Below are 20,043 nucleotides of genomic sequence, written 5' to 3' on the forward strand. Positions count from 1 at the left end.
TTGAGTACGCTTGATAACAACTAGCCAGCTGAATTAGGTGAGTTTGAATTACACACAATGGTTGGTATCAAGAAACTGACCTGTTTATTCAGTGACAAACACAAAACATTATAAATAACAAACAGAAATGGCATAGTCAGTCAGTGAAATGTGCAAATAATATTGTAAACTGTCAGTGGAAAATCCCACAAACCCCCCAAGCTATTAGATGCTTTTAATGTTTCGTGCATTAGTTACAAAAATTGTATGAAAAGCCTCTCAGGTTTAAATAAACGACTATTTCAGTATCAAGTTAACATTTTAAAACAGTAAATAAAATACTCAAGTCCCATTCTGTATCAGCAGCTTTAAACTACATTCAATTAATTTAATTTTGCGACTCAACTGTTAAAGTTGTTAAAATTGCTCCAGTTATTCCATAATTTCCCTTCTGTCTACTTTTGACATGTGAAAGTTTTAAAACTGTTTTGAAGATAGATCCAAGTCAAGATTTTGCCGATTCAGGAGTATTTTAGATAAAAAGGTAATTAGGTACGCTTAGAAGGTTCTTTACAACAGCCTACAAGGGAAGTCGCCTGCTTTAAGACGGCGGCTGTTTACTAACGCACCTAGTTTTCAATGCATGTGTTGCTAACGCCGTTGAGTCTGTCATTTTGCATCTAGTTCTATATACATATGATATCTATTAGACAAGCATGATGTTTACTCTCGGGACGCAATGCGGTCCGTTTCTCATTGCGTCCCGAAGACCGCGCTGTGTATTAGTTCCGCTTTACTTGACATATTTCAATAATCGGAATTTGGATGTTTGTGAATCGTTCTCGAATCTTCCACGGCCGAATCGCTCAAGGTTGTAATGACGTCTGGGCATGTTGTACTGTGGTTCTAATGCTGCGTTCCAGAAAAGTGGGATGTCGGACTTTTCCGACCTCCGACTAGGAAAATATAATTGGAACGCCACTCGAACTGGGAGGTCCAAGTCGCGAAGTCGGAGAAAAAATAACTACCCCGACTTCCAAGTTGTTTTAATCTGACGTCACTGGACAAAATGGCGCTCAAGAAAAAGTATTGAATGATAACACAATAATGAAGTAAATCAAGTTTATTTGAGACGCCATGTATTTTTTTTTCTCATACAGTGAATTATTTTTGTTGTGCTATGTTTTTATATTGACGAAGCAAAGGATGTAACTTAAAAAAAAGGCAGTTTACAGTGTGGGCTACAACGCAGCCGTCGTTTTTCCTCTACTATTTGATCGCTTATAGGAAGGCAGGTTCGCTGGAGGTCAAAATGTCTTTGGATGGCCAAAATAATCGCGATCAGCCATCTTTGTTGTTTACATTTGCTTGGAATGCTTTGAGGTCGGAACTGGTACCATCCGAGTGGGATAAATCCGACTTCCCACTTCTCTGGAATGCAGCATAAGTGTTGGATGGTGCGTCTTTACTCACGAGAGATAATGGCTCGTCATCCAGAATGAATTCTTCGGCAATGACTCTTGTTATTCCCAGGGCTTTGGGACTGTCGAGTGCCAGTTTGTCACGCATACCAAACGTTTCTGCCAGTGTTAGTTGCGTAGGACCTTTCTTTTTGTCTTCGGTTTTCGTAACATACTCCTTATATCAGACGTGTCCAAAGTCCGGCCCAGGGGCCAAATGCGACCCGTGGTCAAATTTCATCCGGCCCCCAGCCTCTGTCATAAAATCAATAACGTCTGGCCCGCACACAGACTTAATAAATTGGTCAGCAGTACTGCTACCAGGATATGAAGTAGCCTGCACACTAAATGCTGCTTCTCATTTACGCACTTAAAGGCAGCAGCACTCTAAGCAACATTACCCCGTGTGACCCTTTACTCCCAATTTTCTAAAATGGCGACAATAAAAAAAATAATAAAGTTGACTGCGATGGCCGACGCTTCAAGGATAGGTAGAAATTCGACGATTACTTCACTAAAATACGCAACAACTGTGTCTGCCTCATTTGCAAAGAGACAGTCGCTGTTTTTAAAGAGTTCAATGTGAGGCGATAAGAGACACGCTGACATGACAAGATTACAGGGAAGATACGTAGCGAGAAACAAGCATCTTCAAGCTAGTTCAATTTTACAGCAGCAGTATTTCGCAAGAGCCCGAGAGCCGAAAGAGAACGCCACAAAAGGTAGTTGCGAGATTGTTGAAATTATTAATTTAAAAAAATAAAAAAGCAAATTTGACACACAGAACGGCTTGCTAAAATTTGCTTAAATATATTGTTATACGTAAAGGACATCAGCCAAGGTCGGCCCCCCATATTTTTACCACACCAAATCTGGCCCCCTTTGCAAAACGTTTGGACACCCCTGCATTATATTGTTTGTGGTGGTATGTCTCTAAATGCTTGATTAGATTGGTTGTATTAAAACTTCTTACAGCTTTACCACCACGCTTGACTTTATTGTGGCATAGTCACTCGGTAAATTGGGAGACGGTAATGTAGTTTGTTGAAGGTGTGCTGTAAAATGCGGACCGGATTTTAGGGAAACCCAAGCAAAAACTGGAATGGATTATGTATATCGGTGCGCTGGAAAACCCGGACCGGATTGAAAAAAAAAAAACTGGATCGGAAGTCTGGATCGGAATTTTTCCGTCTCGGCCGAGCCGATACCGATGCGCATTTTTTGCCCATATCGGTGTCCAATCCGATCCAAATATCGGATCGGGACATCTCTAATACAAATATATATTTATTTAAAAAAAAAAAAAAAAAAGCTAGCGAGAAGTCCGGCCCCCCGACCCGACCCAAACGTAAATCATTGACATTTTGGGCCCGACTCGGCCCGAAATTCAGGTCGGGTCGGGTTCGGGCTCAAGATCTAGGCTATTAGTCTTGTATATTTTAAAATGCGCTGAATCGATTCGACTTGTTGCCCACATCAAATCGAATCGACCATGTCCCGCATCGGGATGCATCGCCACATCGATTATTGTTGACACCAGTATTAATAGCATTGTTGGGAAAGTTCATTTTCTACATGAACCAGTTCAAATTGCAGTTCACAAATTTTAAAATGAACTGTTCAGTTCATAGTTCATAATTCAAAATTTTGAACTAAAGTTCATGGTTCCAAAAAATGAACTTTTGTAGTTCAGTTCTTTTTGTTCGCCAAAAATTGTTGCCAACTATTATTTACTGAATTTATTTCCAAAGCTTATAGAAAATAATCACAGTTCATTTCCTACCTGAATATTTGGCCACCGATGCTGAAGAGTCTCCCACAATATACTGCAGAACTAGATTGTCTAGCTGCGGCTGGGAGAGACAGAAAACGGGGCCGCTCTGGTATGCTGTTAGCGGTATTTGGGTGGCAGAGGTACTGCTCTGGCCAACCGTTGCCGTCTCTTTATTTAATCGCACATGCTCGCAGTCGCAGATACCTAGCAAGGCTTGTCGCATGCTTTATTTCGATGTGCCGTTTAAGGTTGGCTAAAGACGTTACTGATGTACGGACGGTCTTCTTATATTTTTGCCATCCGGGTCGGTACTGACTTTTTCGTAAAACTCTTTTAAATGCTGGTACTGTGTAGAAAGTTGCTCTGAGCGGGCCGGGTTTCGAGAGCTGCCAGCTTCTGTGTCCATGCTGCTCTTGTTATGATGACGTATTTGCTTAAACAATACGGCCGTGACAGGCAGCTTGGGTTGCCATGTTGGCAATGTTCCGCTATTAAGGTAAAACATTTTATTGTGTGTTTTTAGCCTATGGCTATATATGCAGTTTTGTCGGTAAGGCTCTAAATGTGATGAACTCATGAACGAAGTTATGAGCACCGCTCACAACCGCTAGAATGAGCGCGTTCACAGTAATCATTCATGAGACAGAAATATGATGCGTTCAATTCACGTTCGCTCAAAATATGAACGTGTTCATGAACGATCGTTCATTGAACGCATTCATGCACAACACTGAGTAATAGAATATAATTTTTGAAGGAAATCGTCATCCATTTTGTCTTCATTGTTACGTACAACAAGCCTAAAACAACTTCAAGTTAAATTATAAAGGTAATTGGAAAAAAGTGACATTTATCCGATTAATCAATTTTAAAATCGTTAGTTCCAGCCCTAGTTCGTTTTATGTATTTAGCTGTCCTAGTCTCGGGTTCGTTTCCACTATTGAATCCGCTGATCTTAAAGTAATTGTATTCTTTTTGAACGCATCAATTGCATCCCAGCAGGAAAGAAAGTTGACCAAAATTTGGAAAATAACCGTTTAAATTTTTTGCTGTTTATAATTGGATTTGATGTCTATCGCTGTCAGTGACGGTGAATGAAGAGATTTTGGATCAGTCAAATATTTCTTGTCATATCACTCTATGTAAATACCCCACACAAATATCTGCAGTTTTTAGTCTTGTGCGGAAATTTGGGTGTATCAATTTATTGTGCAAAATTTTTATTCTCTCCTTTTTTCATTTTACAGGAGTACGATGAAGAGTGGGGGAAGAGAATACAGAATGAAAAGTTCCGTTGGTACAATTGCCAGTGGCTTGAAATGGTGGAGAACCGCCAAATGGATGAGACAGGAGAGTCCTTACTCTATGGGGAGGATGGTGACTCCTTCATTGAAAACAGAGACATTCTAGAAAGACCTGATCTTTTATATAGTGCAGGTATTTGTCAACTTCTTGCGTATTAGTTTGCCTTTGAATATAACCATTCCATAGACTTCATAATGTATTGACATGACACATTCCCCATTTACTGCGTCACGCCTTCCCGTAGGGAACTGTCCAACACTCCGCTTCATTTATTAGCAGTCGGTCACATGCAGCGATCCAACGCCGGATTTAGGTTGAAAAAGTACGAAAGCTGTACTGCATAGAAACAGGAAGGATTTGTCTCAGGAGTGATTTGTTCGAGGTAATTATTATATTCTTCGTACCATGCATGCATTCTGAAACGTAAAAAAAAAAAATCAATGGGAGAAATTAGCCGCTACTCATAGTTTGCAATATTTACGGGAAATAAATGCACGTTTTTTTTGCCTTTAACCAAGAATCGAGACTTTTTTACGTCCATATCTATAAAGAATTCAGGGATTTAAGCATTTATTCACAAGAATTTTCAACGAGAAAAAGCTTTTTGTTTACATGTGGTGGCCGTTAATTTCCTTACTGACCAGCCTCGTAGTTTGCAATATTTACATAAAATAAATGCTACCGAAACGTTTTTTTGCTTTTAACCAAGAATCGAGACTGTTTTACGTCCATATCTATAAAGAATTCAGAGGTTCAAGCATTTATTTACAAGAATTTTCAACGGAAAAAGCTCTTTGTTTCCACTGGCTCAGCATTGATGGAAATAGGCCCCCGATGAATCTGCCCTGTGTCCCGTCAATACATTATGAAGTCTATGACCATTCACAAAAACGGGCAAACATAATTATTCATCATGTTGAGAAAAACATCTGTACTTTAACTGCTCCATAAGCAGTTTTCAGCACAAAAATACAAACCTAAAATTGAATGATTAGCATTTGGTTATATTTAAAAAGTTATTAGCCCCAAGGAATTATGATTTTTTTTTTTTTTTGCTTTTCATGACACTCAAAGACGCTTTACAGGAAGGATAACAACAAATAAGCATAACATTAAAATCACGTGTAAGAAAAGATTGAAAAAAGAACAAGACTGAGAACCATTCGCGAGAAACATGAAAGTATCCATACAATAAAAGCAGACTGGTTTTAAGGAGTGATACAAAAGTCAGAGCAGTTAAGAATATGAACGGGGAGTGAATTCCAAAGGGCTGGAAGAAAGCCCTGTCATCCAAGGTTCTGTGCTCTTTGTTGGGAATGGTGGGAAGATGAACATTGGATGATCCAAGGCTGCGAGGGGTGAAAGAGGGTTTTATGTGTGAGTCAGATGAGTTTGGAGATGCGGTGCTGAACTGGGAGACAGTGGACAGTTTGGAAGGACAGTGGTGAGTGACGTGGGTACGAAAGGGGGTGTGGGTTCGCACACGGGCAACAGAGTTTTAAATGTATCGCCATTTGTTGATGAATTTGTGCCATCATGAGTGTCAAGGCGGGATGTAATGAAGGTGTGGATTAGTTATGGCAGCGGTGAAAAAGCATGAGGGGCAGAGACGAGATGGAAAAAGGCTGTTTTGGTTCAATTTATGAATTGAATTAACAAAAATACATCAATAAATAAACAAAGCCGCATACTAACGAGGTCTAAATAGAATTAAAGTTATTGTCGAGTGAAGTCAACAATAGTGCAATGACGCACGTTAAAAACCGACAGAGCAGGTGGCTAGGCAAAAAGGAGACATTTTGCGACGTCTTACGTTCAATTAACCACCAATTCTTGGTTTACAACTATCATGCGACATTTATATCATGAATTAACACTTTTAACATACACTGACCAAAACAATATGGCTTAAATATTCAACAAATATAAGTATAATTATGAACTCACCAATTCCCTTTCAGCAAAGCGGTTTTAGCTGTCGCCAATATCAGCAACGCTTAATAATAATCCGAAAATACGATAATACTATGAGCAACAGCGGTGAAGTTGTGCGCATTCAACGAGTTTCCATGTCAGTGCATTTCGCCAATTCACATTTTCAAAAATAAAAGTCTAGCGGAAGGTTTTAACTTTTTATTTCTTTTCAATTGAATAATTGTTACGATATTGACTTCATTAGGTTTTAAATCATTTTTAAACAATTTTCATTTTAATGTTTAAACATTGTATTCTTTTAATGGTTGTCTTTATCAATGAAATCTTAACTTTTTGAGACTACGTTAACCCGGCTCGCATACTGTAGTATTTTTGCCTGTCATATCTTGAAATTTCTTGCGTAACCAGAGGTAATGTTTTCCCGTTGAGGCGTGTCGTAACTTCAAAATTCCGTTTGTAGAGACATTCATAAGTAGAGGTACCATTTTCCTGGAATTCTGGCGTTATTTTCATTTCAAACTTTACTGGAAATGTTTGAGTTTGTAAAGAAAATTACTTTTTTTACTTTTTGTCACGTCTTCCCCCAGGTTAATCATTCTGCTGGTATTGTCAATGCAACATGTATTTGAACATTTTAAATATTCTGTGAGTCAATGCAATCTGGTGGGTTCCCCATGTTCATTTGATATATGAATCTTTTTTAAATTTTGTGTACAGATGGGATCATCTCAACGGATGGTGCGATCAGTCCAGAGTTCTTCGCTAATTTTAAGAATGGAGAGTTGGGCCAATCATATCTGGGAAGGTATTGAACACTCCTCCGATAGTCGGTGGTTTAAAAAAGATTGATGACAGATGAGACAAAAGCAGAACTTTTTGGGAAAAGGCATCAACATAGTTGACAGGAAAAAAAAAGAGGCCTTTAAAGAAAAGAACGCGGTCCCCACAGTCAAACATGGCGGAGGTTCCCTGATGTTTTGGGGTTGCTTGGCTGCCTCTGGCACTGGACTGTTTGACTGTGTGCATGGCATTATGAAGTCTGAAGACTACCAACAAATTTTGCGGCATTATTTAAAGCATAGTGTGAGAAAGCTGGGTCTCCTTCAGAGGTCATGGGTCTTCCAGAAGGACAATGACCCAAAACACACTTCAAAAAGCACTACAAAATGGTTTGAGAGAAACCACTGGAGACTTCTAAAGTGGCCAGCAATGAGTCCATACCTGAATTCCATAGAACACCTGTGGAGACATCTGAAAAAGGCACCCTTCAAATCTCAGAGACCTGGAGCAGTTGGCCAAAGAAGAATGGTCTAAAATTCCAGCAGTGCATTATAAGAAAATCAGTGATGAAGACCGGAAGCGGTTGTTCGCAGTTATTTTGTCTAAAGGTTGTGCTACCAAATATTAGGCTGAGTGTGCCAATACTTTTGTCCGACCCATTTTTGGAGTTTTGTGTAAAATGATAACGATTTAATTTTTCATGTCGTTACGATCCCATCAGTCTAAACCAGGGGTGGGCAAACTATTCCACAAAGGGCCGCAGTGGGTGCGGGCTTTTGTTGCAACCCATTAAGACAACACATTTTCACCAATCTGCTGTTTTACAAGTGCAATCAGTCGATTGCAGTCAGGTGCTTCTCATTTCTGCTGAAACCTCATTGGTTATACTATCTGTGCTGGGTCAGTTGGAACAAAGACCAGAACCCACTGCGGCCCTCGAGGACCGGTTTGCCCACCCCTGGTCTAAACAAAACATTGACTCATTGGTAGTACTCACTGGTGTATGAAGTACTCACTTTTTTTTAAAATTTAAATAAAAGTACAAAGTAATTGCTTTAAAATTTACTTTACAAATAAAAAGTAAAAGTATTTTCTCCCGATAAAAAAAAGAAATATATATATATACACAGTGGGGAGAACAAGTATTTGATACACTGCCAATAGGAAAACTTGTTCTCCCCACTGTATATTCAGGCTTGGACACACCTCACGCAATGATACACAAATGAAGTCCCAAAGCAATAAATTCCACTAAGTAACGCTGAAAAGGCATACCTGTGAAGTCGAAAACCGTTTTAGGGGACTCCTCCTTGAATCTCATCAAGAGAATGGCAAGAGTCTGCAAAAAAATCAGAGCAAAGGGTAGCTACTTTGAAGATACTACAATAGTATTCATTTTTTTAGTCATTTCACTTTTTTTTTTCTAAGTACATAATTCCACACATGTACATTCATAATTTTATTACCTTCGTGAGAATTTCCAATGTAAATAGTCATGAAAATAAAGAAAATGCACGAATGAGAAGGTGTGTCCAAACTTTTGGCCTGTACGGTATGTATATATATATATCTATATAGATATCCATCCATCCATCCATCCATCCATTATCTTCCGCTTATTCCGGTGTCGGGTCGCGGAGGCAGCAGCTTCAGCAGGGAAGCCCAGACTTCCCTCTCCCCAGCCACTTCAGCCAGCTCCTCCGGTGGGATTTCAAGGCGTTCCCAGGCCAGCCGAGCGACATAGTCTCTCCAGCGAGTCCTGGGTCGTCCCCGGGGCCTCCCGCCGGTGGGACATGCCCGGAACACCTCTCCAGGGAGGCGTCCAGGAGGCATCCGAACCAGATGCCCGAGCCACCTCAACTGGCTCCTCTCAACACGGAGGAGTAGCGGCTCGACACCAACCCCCCTCCCGGATGACCGAGCTTCTCACCCGATCTCTAAGGGAGAGCCCGGATACCCTGCGGAGGAAACTCATTTCGGCCGCTTGTATCCGTGATCTTGTTCTTTCGGTCACGACCCACAGCTCGTGACCATAGGTGAGGGTAGGAACGTAGATCGACCGGTAAATTGAGAGTTTCGCCTTTTGGCTCAGCTCCTTCTTCACCACAACGGACCGGTGCAGAGTCCGCATCACTGCAGACGCTGCACCGATCCGCCTATCAATCTCCCGCTCCCTCCTACCCTCACTCGTGAACAAGACCCCAAGATACTTGAACTCCTCCACTTGGGGCAGGATCTCATTCCCGACCCGGAGAGGGCATGCCACTCTTTTCCGGCTGAGGACCATGGTCTCGGATTTGGAGGTGCTGATCTTCATCCCAACCGCTTCACACTCAGCTGCAAACCGCCCCAGTGAGAGTTGGAGGTCACGGCTTGATGAAGCCAACAGCACCACATCGTCTGCAAAAAGCAGAGATGCAATGCTGAGACCACCAAACCGGACACCCTCAACGCTTCGGCTGCGCCTAGAAATTCGGTCCATAAAAATTATGAACAGAATCGGTGACAAAGGGCAGCCTTGGCGGAGTCCAATCCTCACTGGGAACGAATTCGACTTACTGCCGGCAATGCGGACCAGACTCTGACACCGGTCGTACAGGGACCGAACAGCCCTTATCAAGGGGCTCGGTACCCCCGTACTCCCGGAGCACCCTCCACAGGACTCCCCTAGGCACACGGTCGAACACCTTCTCCAAATCCACAAAACACATGTAGACTGGTTGGGCAAACTCCCATGCACCCTCGAGGACCCTGCCGAGGGTGTAGAGCTGGTCCACTGTTCCACGGCCGGGACGAAAACCACACTGCTCCTCCTGAATCAGAGATTCGACTTCCCGACGGAGCCTCCTCTCCAGCACCTCTGAATAGACTTTACCGGGGAGGCTGAGGAGTGTGATCCCTCTATAATTGGAACACACCCTCCGGTCCCCCTTTTTAAAAAGGGGGACCACCACCCCACTCTGCCAATCCAGAGGCACTGTTCCCGTTGGCCACGCGATGTTGTAGAGGCGTGTCAGCCATGACAGCCCTACAACATCCAGAGCCTTTAGGAACTGAGGGCGGATCTCATCTACCCCCGGGGCCTTGCCACCGAGGAGCTTACCAACCGCCTCAGTGACTTCAACCCCAGAAATTGAAGAGCCCACCTCAGAGTCCCCAGACTCTGCTTCCTCAAAGGAAGGTGTGTCGGTGGAATTGAGGAAGGCTTCGAAGTATTCTCCGCACCGACTCACGACGTCCCGAGTCGAGGTCAGCAGTACACTATCTTCACAATACACAGTGTTAATGGTGCACTGCTTTCCTTTCCTCAGACGCAGGCTGGTGGACCAGAATTTCCTCGAAGCCGTCCGGAAGTCGTTTTCCATGGCCTCGCCGAACTCCTCCCATGTCCGAGTTTTTGCCTCGGCGACCGCCGAAGCCGCAGTCCGCTTGGCCAGCCGGTACCTGTCAGCTGCCTCCAGAGTCCCACAGGCCAAAAAGGCCCGATAGGCCTCCTTCTTCAGCTTGACGGCATCCCTTACCACTGGTGTCCACCAGCGGGTTCGGGGATTGCCGCCACGACAGGCACCAACCACCTTATGGCCACAGCTCCGATCGGCCGCCTTAACAATGGAGGTGCGGAACATGGTCCACTCGGACTCAATGTCCCCCACTTCCCCCGGGACAAGGGAGAAGTTCTGCCGGAGGTGGGTGTTGAAGCCCTTTCTGACAGGGGATTCCGCCAGACGTTCCCAGCAGACCCTCACAATACGTTTGGGCCTGCCAGGTCTGACCAGCATCTTCCCCCACCATCGGAGCCAACACACCACCAGGTGGTGATCAGTTGACAGCTCCGCCCCTCTCTTCACCCGAGTGTCCAAAACATGTGGCCGCAAGTCCGATGACACGATCACAAAGTCGATCATCGAACTGCGGCCTAGGGTGTCCTGGTGCCAAGTGCACATATGGACACCCTTATGTTTGAACATGGTGTTTGTTATGGACAATCCGTGACGAGCACAGAAGTCCAATAACAGAACACCGCTCGGGTTCTGATCGGGGGGCCGTTCCTCCCAATCACACCCCTCCAGGTCTCACTGTCATTGCCCACATGAGCGTTGAAGTCCCCCAGCAGAACGAGGGAGTCCCCAGAGGGACTACGGTATAGTTGCATGGGGGTTATCGATTGAGCCGGTGGCATGAAAACGAAACTATCCCCCAAAGATAGACCCAAAGGGTCATTGTCTTACTGAAAGACCCAGCGACGACCCATCTTCAGCTTTTGGGCAGAGGGCAACAGATTTTGATTTAAAATGTCCTGTTATTTCAAAGCATTCATGATGGCATGAACCCTAACAAGGTTCCCAGGGCCTTTGGAAGCGAAACAGCCCCTCAGCATCACTGACCCACCCCTATACTTTACAGTGGGACCGTGTGCTTTGGTCATGGGACCGTCCCAGTTGAAGCCTGGGACCGTGTGCTTTGGTCAGATGAGACCAAGATTGAGCTTTTTGGCAACAAGCACTCTAAGTGGGTCTGGCGTGCCACAAAAGATGCGCACGCTGAAAAGCACCTCATACCCAAAATCTGTTGCCCTCTGCCAGAAAGCTGAAGATGGGTCGTCACTGGGTCTTTCAGCAAGACAATGACCCTAAACAAATGGCCAAATCTACACAGAAATGGTTCACCAGTCACAAAATCAAACTCCTCCCATGGCCATCATAGTCCCCAGACCATGTTTTGTTGGCAAAAGGAGGTTGTACAAAGTATTAACAGCAGGGGTGCTAGTAATTGTGACACACATTATTTGATGTCAAATAATTATTTCTTTATGTGGAATTTTTCCCCCACTGAATAAATGCACTTGTATTGAAGGTTGGATTTTTCTGTTTTTTTCCATTAAGGTCCCATATTATTTGAATTTTAAAAAAATATTAGAAGCTAAAAAACACATCTTAATCAGGGGTGCCAACAATTATGGAGGGCACTGTAGCTCGATTACATTTTATTGATAACGAGTAAAACTCCTCTTTGCAATTTTACCTTCTGTGTGTAGTAATTCCATTTGTTCTCAATTTCCTTACAGCGTGCCAGACGAGTTTGCCACCTCAGCTCACGGGCCGACTGATCGTCCAGTCAGCGCTTACGGCTTTCGACCAGATGAACAGCTTTTTAACTACACTGGCTCCTCCCACTTGACATGGAATCTTGTCAACACAAATACGGATCCAGCGATTTAGATGGTTTTACAAGTCTCTAAAAGGTGGAAATATCTGAACTGTAAGTAAAACAAAAACCAAAAGACTGCTTTGGCGGCCTTATTTTCATTGAATAACCAGGGGAATAGCTTGTACACACAAGATGCTCACGTAAATACAAATATTCTCTGAAATTACTGTGTGAGTGCAGCTTCAGTATTTTTTTTTTTATTTAAATGTCTATTTTGATGTTTATGTGAATGTAATTTATGTAACTATTCCATTTTTTTTGTCCAATGAACATTAAAAAACTCACTGCTTTTTGTTGATGGAAATATACCGTCATTTTCAGACTATAAGCCACACCAAGAAAATGATATTTGTTGATATGTAAGACGCACTGGACTAAACTGCATGTATCAACATATTATGGGATATCTACACCAAAAGACATGCAGCTTATCATTCTGTAAAAATAAAAATAACACTGTAAGGGTTCAAAGTGGGGGAGAGAGTAGTGGTTTATAGTCCAAAAATACGGTCCTTTTAATTAGCCTGTAATTGTTGTGTCACTTATCGATTTGCATGCAAATTGCTTTTCAAGGATATTTAGTAAGTGTTTAGTAAAGGATATTTATAATCATACCATTATGATATGTGTGTGGTTATTATTAGGTACACAACAGCAACCTCTGGAAAATCACCTGTTGTAGCACTAGAACAGTGTTTTTTAACCGGTGTGCCGCAGCAAACTAGTGTGCTATGAGAGATCATCAGGTGTGCTGCGAGAGATTTTTCAATATCGCCTTTTTTTTCTTTTTTTTTTCTTTTTTTTTTTCTTAAACATCATTGCGCAGAGTTGCAGTAGGAAGGAAGGAGTAAGTAGAAGGTTTCAGTCATGTGTAGATGAGCGAGGTATTGCTCATGTCGCGTTCAAGAACTGCTCGGATTTCTAGCCATCAGCCATCTTGCTCTCTTCAACAATGTGGACCCCAGCACGTCTACTGTACATCATTTGATTAGACTCGTTGTTACGTCTTACGGACGGCTCGCTAAGCGCATAACATAAAACGAGCCACAAGTTCACAAATGGCACAATTTATTCACACAAATCAAACTCTCAATGAACAATGGATACAAAATGCGGAAGAAGCAAAAACAAACAAAATGAATCTACACTTCAACCCCACCCGCTAACTAAACCCTGATCGTTAAAAAAGAACAAAAAGACAGCCACTTCCCTGTCTTCCTACACTAAACATAACAGGAGAAAACGGGTTGAACAAAAATGGCAGCTTACACCTACTGCTTCAGTGCTCTTATTTACAGTGGTGAACAAAAACCATCCAATAACGAATAAACACAAAAGACCTCACCGAAAAAGCGGGAGTGTAACCAACTAGGGATCAAATGCACAAGTGGATGAGTGGCGAGCAAACAGCTGGCGAGGAGGACCGCGGCACGAATGCTGACAATGCGACTTCCCAGAGCGTTGACAGCGGCTGACTTTAGAAGTTTGGCGCCCTTCATTTGTGACAATCAGCGGCGGCCACGTCGTCTGCCCACTCAGTAGCGCCAGCCCACGTCACGTTTGGAGCGGAGGAAGACAGCCGGCGGAGGCAAATATCAGCTGACTGAAAGAGTATCAAAACAAAACAAACGGCCAGGGCTGTCACACTCGTCAAGTGTCAATACACATGAGTGTCCTTTACGTTTTATCCAAACGTGACAACCGCCAATCCTCCCCGTCTGTTTTATTTCAACACATTGTCAAGGACAGCAAGGTGGCTGATGTCTAGAAATCCGAGCAGTTCTTGTACGCAACACGAGCAGCTGTCCAACAGTGCCATGGTGCCAAGCTAAGTTAAACGTCATCTCCGAACGAAACACCCATCACTTCAAAACAAGTCGGACTATTTTGTTCGCCTTCGTGAAAACAGAGAAAGGGGCAACTTTTTTTTTTTTTAAACTACAATAATAAAAGAGAAAGCCCTGAAAGCCAAGTTGCCTTGTTGCTGAACTTGTTGCTAAATCCAAAAAGTCAGACTTTGAGAAAGACATCAATACTTCCTGCCTGCAATGACATTGCTAAAATCCCCGTCTGATAATTCTGAGCTTTTCAAGCACTGCCATAAAAAAATAAAAACAAACTGAGAGCTGTTGAAGAACAGCTTAGTGTGTGTTCCTGCCAGGATATCGGCTTTCTGTTCATCTAAACAGGCTTAAAGTGCCCATGACAGCGAAAAGCATGTTTATTTCATATTTTACGCGGTATTTTATGCTCCTGAATGAAATCGACCGCTTGGATGGATACCTTTGGCATTTTTTCCCGAATGTTCCATTCAGTTGACTTCAAACTTGCTCCGTACAGTTTCAAGACCAGGGAAATAAGCTGATCAAAATAATTAGAACTAGAAACATTTCTGGAGAAATTGTGATGGGAGCTTTGCTCTGGTAGATACAGATCTATCAAGTCACTTCCTGTTGATTTGAGGACACTTTGGGGTAACGTCCTGTTGATATCAGGGCACTTCCTGTTAAATTTTTACGTGCATTGGTGTCAATGACATCGACTTACTTGGGTGCAAGTTGAATGTCGATGGGCTGTAATGGTAAGCTTTTGGTCAAAAATCACAACCACACAGGTTTTTCTGCCATTGAAAATTTTTGTTGTTAGAAATGAATGGAACATGGACATGACATCCCGTTAGAAACGAATGGGAAAGTTTTTGGAGAATTTTGGAGGAATTTTTTGGCAAATTCAATATCCAACTTTTATGCCCCTTACCTTTCCTGGATGTACTTGGAAGTCAAAGTAAGTATCATGGAAATGAATGGAAAAGTTTTTGGCCAAAAACCACAACCACCAATATAGATATGTTTTTGGGTGTGCCTAAGTTTTTTTGCAGGTCTGGGTTGGAAATCAATATGAGTAATTGGAGTTTTTTGTGCTACTGAAATGAAAAACTAAAGGCCACAGTAATCCTGGACATGTTTGGCAACAAGATGGATTTGGATGTCACAAAAACATCTTGCAAGCAATAATATAAATTATTATAAAAATTTATTATAAATTTAAATTTATTATAAATTTATTATAAAAACGCTAATATTGTTCACAAGCAATACCCGCCACGGCAGAGACTGTTAGAGAACAAGATATAGGCAATACTGTGAGAGGTTAGCCCGTTAGCAAGCAGAGCGGAAATAGAAAAATGGAGCACCCAAGAAGTGCGACAAGCTCACCATACCGGACGCACTTGAAATTGCCAAACAAAGCTGGGCTACCCGTTTCAAGAGATACAGAAGCTAGGAGAATAAACAAGCTGAGATAGGCAAGATTCATACCGATTTTTCCGACTCGAGTGAGGCATTAACTTGACGGTCTGAACAGGACAAGTTGCACAGAAGTGGACTTTTTCAAATCCGATCAAGGTCACATTCGTATGTGATTTTAAATCCGATTTGGGCCCCATTTTTCAAAATTAGGCAGCAGTCTGAAATCTCAAGTCTCCCAAATCAGAATTCATGCAGCAGTTACATCAGCAAAGAGTGAGAGAGGCAGGGAGGACGGCAGCGATGGAGCTCTGCATTACCGTTAGCGCCGAGCTTAAACTCTGCTTTTAGGCAGGAGGCAGTCTTGACCGCAGTCATATGAAAGAAAAAAAAAAGCCAGAGAATGCTCGGTTTTCTTTCAGTGAGCGAAATGAGCAATATTTCAAGTTGCTTCCATGGCTGAGCATCTGGGCAAACTGACCATATGTGCATGCACAGTGTGTGCATGCATTCTATCTATACATATAAACTTTGAACATAAGACTAAACAGGGATTATTTGCGTCCTCTTTTTGGAAATCAAAATATAGTCACCCTAGAATATCCTAGAGCCAGCATGTGTAGTCGTTTGTTTTGATGCTTCTGCGCATGCAGGTCAGTTTGCTCAGCGCGTGTTGGTGTTAGTGCGCATGTATAATACTTGATGGACTCAATGGAAAAAGGCAGTCTGAGTGGGCACGCATAAAAAAACATGACAAAAAAATCTGAATTGTGCATGAAGACGTCACACAACACCAATGGCTTGTGGACCTCAGAGCTGACCACAGCATCCTCCCAGAACAAGAACCAGTAACCATCTCAATGGCACACTTCCAAGAAAATGTTTCAAAGATGAAGAGCTGGACATCACCAGGCTCCAATTGATCCATGCGTGCCGGCTGAAGAAGCAAACTGCACTCTAAAGCCTGAGTTATGCTTCTGTGTTGCGGTGACGGCGTAGCGACCACGGGGTCAATGAGCATTCGATAGTTCTGCGGCAGGGGGAACGCGTTGCTCTGTTTTCACAGCCAAGCCACTAGAGGGGTGTGGCATTGTGTTTGTACGGTTTTGACGGACTTTTGTCGACTTCCTCTAGTTTTCTTCCGGTTTCACAACAATGCCAACAGAGATGGAACACTTGAATGTAGATCTTCAGCTCCTCAATATCGAGCAATTAATTATTAAAAATGGAATTGTTGATCATACAAATGTTGAGAAGCAGGCGGTTGAAGACTGTTGCGGAGGTGGTCGTTAGCGCAAGAATGTTTGTAAATGGCAGTGATTTCGCGCTGAACAGGAAACAGTCTGAGCGGACTAATAACAGTGCATTTGCGTCACGTCACCATGCGTTGACGCGACACATATTTAGAATTTTGTGGAGCTGCACGTCAGGCTACGGTGGAGGGTCGTAAATCGGGTCTGGCTTGAGGGCGTAGGTCTGCCGCAGAAGTATAACTCAGTCTTAATGCCTCGCAGCAACAGATGAACCAGCTACTGAGGGAGGGCACCCACCCAGAGTGGCTAACCTAGGGGAGAACCGTTCTAATCGCGAAGGACCAATTCCATCCAACTACCGGCCAACACCCGGTCTCTGCACAACCCGGAAGGCCCTATCAGGCATTATTTCGGCTAACATGAGTAAGTATGTAACCAAAGGTCCTCTTTTGCCCGGAAATGTCCACTTTTTACATCCTGTCTGTGGCGTCCGGCGGGGTGTGTGGAAATTGCCTGTGACGTGTTCCCAGAGAGCCTGCCCAGTTATTTAAGATTTTTATTAAGATCAATATAATATATACAGGGGTGCACATACTTTTTTTGCCCAGGTTCTCAGAGGAGGACCTGGAGATGTGACTTGGTCCTCATTGAGCTTGAGAGCCAACCCGCCTGATGCGATAAATTTATGACAAGCTTTACTTAGAGCCAATTAACTTTAATTAATTATATTAAAAATTAATGCTTGATTAACATCAAATGGCACAACAAAATTGCCATTACTTTGAAGTGAAATGTAAAGAAATAAAAAGCACCAATTCAAAATAAAGGGCATTATGCGGCTCCCACATTAACTCCAAGCCTTTTTAAAAGTGGGATGTCCTCCTCATAAGACCTCATTGAACGTGCATGTTTAGCTTTGTAAAATGCGAGCAAAAACACGTTTGTCAGTGCATGTCGTTGTTCATTACCTTTATTCCGCCACTTGTCCATAGGGCGAGTGGGGTCCTGTTTGACATCGATAGTTTGCTTAATTGCCACATGTTCTCTGTTTTTTCCGTGGGTTTTCAAAGTTTGGATGGCTGAAATTCTTTGACCCTACATAAAATGCGCTGCTCTTATCGGCGACATTGGGATTATCACGGCACATTTGTACCGCATTTGCGTGCGAGCATCATTTGCTTCTTGCCAGCAAAAGTCCTTTTTTTCGGTAGCTCCGGTGACGTCTCTGTCGTCTGTCTGTCTTTTGACGGGGGTGGGGGAACACGGAAGTAATTACTCAGTGTGGCCTGCCTCTTCGACATTTTGAGAAGTTATTTTCTCGTGTCCTCCGCAAATACAGTGGTCAGCCATCGGTACGCAAAAGCGTATGGAAGCCGTTGAGGGCCAGCGCGTTTGTCTACGTCCAGTACGCATGCGCGCATGCGGACCACTTATGTGCACCCCTGAATATATATAATCAAATGCTCATGTACCCAAAAGAGTAATTAAGTTGAAAATGTATTTATTCCACTTCTGATACCAATTTGCGCATGCGTGCGGAGTCACAGACTGGCTTTATTATGGCGGCATTCCCAAACAAACCTTCGTCACGACAGGAGCTCACAGGCTAGATTTACCTTTCGACAACTGTCGACTTCTTTTGGAGCTTTGTAGTGGTGTGATCTGTAAAGTCCCGTTTGGTGTCGCATCGTTGTGCTGCTGATGATTAACTTTTAAAGCAATGTTTGATTTTCGCCTCTGCTACAGGTGCTCGCTAGTAGGGTAGTTGTCAGTAAGCTAAGTCGCGCTAGGCATTATGGGAAGTGTAGTATTGAACTGCTGCGTGTAACATGCTGGTTGAATTGTTTGTCAGTTTATTTCCGTTACTGTTCGCGTGAACATTGAATGAGGATAAAAATTGAGTGGGAATAACAATTTGTCAACGACAATTCTTTTGATAGTAATTTCTAAAAATGTTTAGGTGTCCCTGCGTGTGTGTATTGACTAGACATGTGCCAAATACCAGTTTCAAGGTATACCGTGGTATGCAAACGTCAAGGTTTCAAAACCGCAAAATTTTCCGGCGTACCATCTCCAAGGTATTAGCAATTTTTTTTGTCCTAAAAATGCATGGAGGAATTCCTCGCCTGCAGCTGTAAGCCTCAACCCTCCCCCACCGGTTGTTGCTCGGTGTCAGTGAGTCAGCTGTGCTACACGATGGCTGGAGGAGGTGAAACTCTTGAATTTTTTCCCCAATTGAAGAAAACGAAATCGCTGGTATGGGAATACTTCGGCTACAGAAAAGTTACAGACGACCATGGCTTAGAGGGGGAGGGCCAACTGACATATAGACCCCACTCACATGACGTCACAACCACGCCTCCGCGCCATATTGTCCGTCAGCTCGTCGTGTTTACGCATTACCGCTACGTAAATTCCTCCTATAATGGCGTGTTTATCTGCTCGTTAACTTTAATAATCAAAATGGTGAAGGCGTGTGTGGCGGTTGGTTGCAGTAACAGAGAAGATACACGGAGAGACTTGAAGTTCTACCGTATTCCGAGAGACCCGCAGATGAGAGCGAGATGGACTGCTGCAATTCGACGAGAAAACTGGGCACCAAACGATCACCACAGACTATGTAGTAGTCATTTTATATCTGGTGAGATGCATTTAATATATATTTAAATTGTTTTGGGCTGACAATCACAATTAAGATCATTGCAAGGCTAATCGCCGACAACATACAGTTTTAAATTCAAGATGTTTATTTCTTCCGCCATCATTATTTTTTGAATAATATTTAGCTGGTACCAAGTGAAAGAAGCTGGCCTCGACTACGGATCATCAGTTAAACAGGGGGTTCCAAACTTTTTGCAAAGGGGGCCAGATTTGGTGTGGTACAAATGTGGGGGGCTACCTTGGGTGATTTACGTAGAACAATATATTTAAACAAATTTTAGCAAGCCCTTCTGTGTGTCACATTTGCTTTATTATTATTTTTTCAAATTCATCATTTCAACAGTCTCGCCTTTGTGGCGTTCTCTTTCGACACTCGGGCTCTTGCGAAATACTGCTGCTGTGAAATTAAACTAGCTTCAAGTTGCTATAACTTCTCGCTGCGT

General features: G+C 43.0%; 1 protein-coding gene across 1 annotated transcript in view; it reads left to right on the forward strand.

The window, feature by feature from the left end:
• kifap3a (kinesin-associated protein 3a) overlaps window positions 1–13,055 on the forward strand; it is a 75,562-nt gene extending 62,507 nt beyond the window's left edge. Inside the window, exons 18-20 of the mRNA XM_057841134.1 lie at window positions 4,461–4,650; window positions 7,171–7,258; window positions 12,299–13,055. Coding sequence (XP_057697117.1) covers window positions 4,461–4,650; window positions 7,171–7,258; window positions 12,299–12,452 — 432 coding nt within the window. The 3' untranslated portion in view covers window positions 12,453–13,055. The remainder of the gene's footprint in view (window positions 1–4,460; window positions 4,651–7,170; window positions 7,259–12,298) is intronic.
• Window positions 13,056–20,043: the final 6,988 nt, after the last annotated feature.

This window comes from Corythoichthys intestinalis, chromosome 7 (assembly GCF_030265065.1).
Source record: "Corythoichthys intestinalis isolate RoL2023-P3 chromosome 7, ASM3026506v1, whole genome shotgun sequence".
Taxonomy (NCBI): domain Eukaryota; kingdom Metazoa; phylum Chordata; class Actinopteri; order Syngnathiformes; family Syngnathidae; genus Corythoichthys; species Corythoichthys intestinalis.